The sequence below is a fragment of the Penaeus japonicus genome, unplaced genomic scaffold, assembly GCF_977035675.1.
Source record: "Penaeus japonicus unplaced genomic scaffold, GWHDUDI00000001_assembly GWHDUDI00000004, whole genome shotgun sequence".
NCBI lineage: Eukaryota > Metazoa > Arthropoda > Malacostraca > Decapoda > Penaeidae > Penaeus > Penaeus japonicus.
In genome coordinates, this window is record NW_028234406.1 from 35,369,100 (window position 1) to 35,371,599 (window position 2,500).

At 40.6% G+C, this 2,500-nt stretch overlaps 1 protein-coding gene across 1 annotated transcript in view; it reads left to right on the forward strand.

The window, feature by feature from the left end:
* LOC122258866 (fibrocystin-L) overlaps window positions 1-2,500 on the forward strand; it is a 50,614-nt gene that overhangs the window by 25,735 nt on the left and 22,379 nt on the right. Inside the window, exons 26-31 of the mRNA XM_086536520.1 lie at window positions 510-571; window positions 692-813; window positions 990-1,234; window positions 1,417-1,602; window positions 2,101-2,274; window positions 2,380-2,500. The exon at window positions 2,380-2,500 is cut by the window's right edge and continues 57 nt beyond it. Of these exons, the coding sequence (XP_086392646.1) occupies window positions 510-571; window positions 692-813; window positions 990-1,234; window positions 1,417-1,602; window positions 2,101-2,274; window positions 2,380-2,500 (910 nt within the window). The remainder of the gene's footprint in view (window positions 1-509; window positions 572-691; window positions 814-989; window positions 1,235-1,416; window positions 1,603-2,100; window positions 2,275-2,379) is intronic.

Genomic DNA, 2,500 nt, shown 5'->3' on the forward strand with positions numbered 1-2,500 from the left:
TGCTTCTCTCTCTCTCTCTCTCTCTCTCTCTCTCTCTCTCTCTCTCTCTCTCTCTCTCTCTCTCTCTCTCTCTCTCTCTCTCTCTCTCTCTCTGTCTATCTATATATGTATACACACATCTCTCTATCTCTATTCATATCTATCTGTCTATCTATCTATCTATATATTGATAGATATATAGATATATAGATGAATAGATAAGTAGGTAGACAGACAGTCAGGCACATATATATATGCATAGATAGATAGACTGACATATATTTGAATAGATAGATAGGTAGAAATACAAATAGATATATGTATATCATGGATATAGATATAGATATAGATATAGATATAGATATAGATATAGATATAGATATAGATATAGATATCGATATCGATATCGATATCGATATCGATATCGATATTGATATCGATATCTATATATAGATATAGATATAGATATAAATATAGATTCACACACACATACAATCACTGCATATATCTAAATCAGTATCAATTTCCAGGTGGAGACCTACTTACGATCAGCGGCTCCGACTTCGGCTCCGGGACTGATGGATACGTCACAGTAAGCTGCACCTTTCCGAACGATCATTATTGCGGATGATAAATGTATACTTCATCTCGCTGTCTATCTATTTGGATTGCTAGAAGTTTGAGTCTTTAAGCAAAATCTTCTCTTCGACAGGTGGGAGGTGAAGAGTGCGAGACAGACACCTGGGACGCCGCTTCCATCACGTGCACGCTGCCGGCTCTGCCTCCCGGGGTGCATCCCGTCGCAGTCTACACCGGCAGCGATGGCTTCGCAAGGTCAGGAATCCTTCAGAGTCAGAAGCTTGACAAAGTTAGAGATGTGTGTCCGAGTATATTCTAATTTCTAATCACTCAGTGTACTTAGTTCCATGCTTGGTCTTTTCCACTGCTTAAATTCGATGATATGTTTTCCTTCTCGCGTCCTGCTTAATGTGACTCTGTGGCGCCCACAGCGGGTCGGCTTCCGTGACCTACACGCTGAAGGTGACCTCCTCTTCCCCCGCCACTGGCTCCGTCAACGGCGGGACGATCATGGTCATCAGAGGTGAAGGATTCGGCTCGAACTGCTCCCTCCTTGAGGTCGACCTCGGGGACGGCGTCATTTGCGACGTCACGGAGTGCTCAGACACCGAACTATCCTGCAAGGTGATGGTGACGCCCCGAACTCACGTCGTCAAGAACAACGGCTCCAACACAGGTTAGAGAGGTCTCATCCCTGATGTAATTATGATGATAATCTTTTCGGCATCAGGAAAAAATGAAGTACAGAAGCACAGTATTTCAACTGCTGAGGCGAACCTCTTGCACCAAATGTACGCAGAAGAGAAGATGCAAACTCACTGTTTCAAAATGTCATGACAAGATCCCTTTCTTCCCCAGTAAATGGCATTGGCTTTGCCTGGAACCCCAAGCTTGCAGTCATCAGGGAAGGAGACAGCGTCAAGTGGGAGTGGACCAAGATAGACCCATTGTCACAGTTGCTGTACAATGTGTTCCAAACAAGCACTGCAACTTCACTTGATTATGATGGCAGCGGATTCAATTCCGGCGCTGCAACGTCTTCAGGTAGCTTTATGGATCTGTCGATTGAGTCGCTGACTTAATATGACCATCATGTTTGTTGGCATTATTCACACACACACACACACACACACACACACACACACACACACACACACACACACACACACACATATATATATATATATATATATATATATATATATATATATGTATATATATATATATATATATAATTATATATATATATATATATATAAATATAATTATATATATATATATATATATATATATATATATATATAAATTATATATATATATATATATATATATATATACATATATATATATGTATATATGAATATATATATATACATATATATATATATATATATATATATATATATATATATATATATATATATATATATATACACGCTATATGTGCATATACATAGTCACACACAGTATATACCAAGAAATTGACTAATATTGATCTCAGACACAGGATTACCACGTTATCCCTTCGTCACTCTCCTACAGGATCGTACATCGTGACCTTCCCCCACGAGGGCACGTTCTTCTACGCCGGGACACCCATCGCGAATTTCGTGGTGATGTCAGGGCAGATTGTGGTCCAGAAGGCCGCAGAAAATGCCTACAAAGTCACTCTCTCTCTCGGGGGTTTTGAGGCCGACTACGAGCTAGATGGAACAAGTACGTCAAAGCCCTCTGCTGAAATAGACATTCCGTAAGAAATTCATGTATCTTTTCTGTAATGTTATTTCCTAGCTAGATAACATCAGATAACTTTTCCGATAGATGTCCCTGTCGCCGTGGACGGTTGCAGCCCCATTCTAGAGACCGACATCGCCGATTGCAACTCCACCGCGCCATCTGCGCCAGACGCCGATAATTTGTACTTCATCACCGACATGTGCCG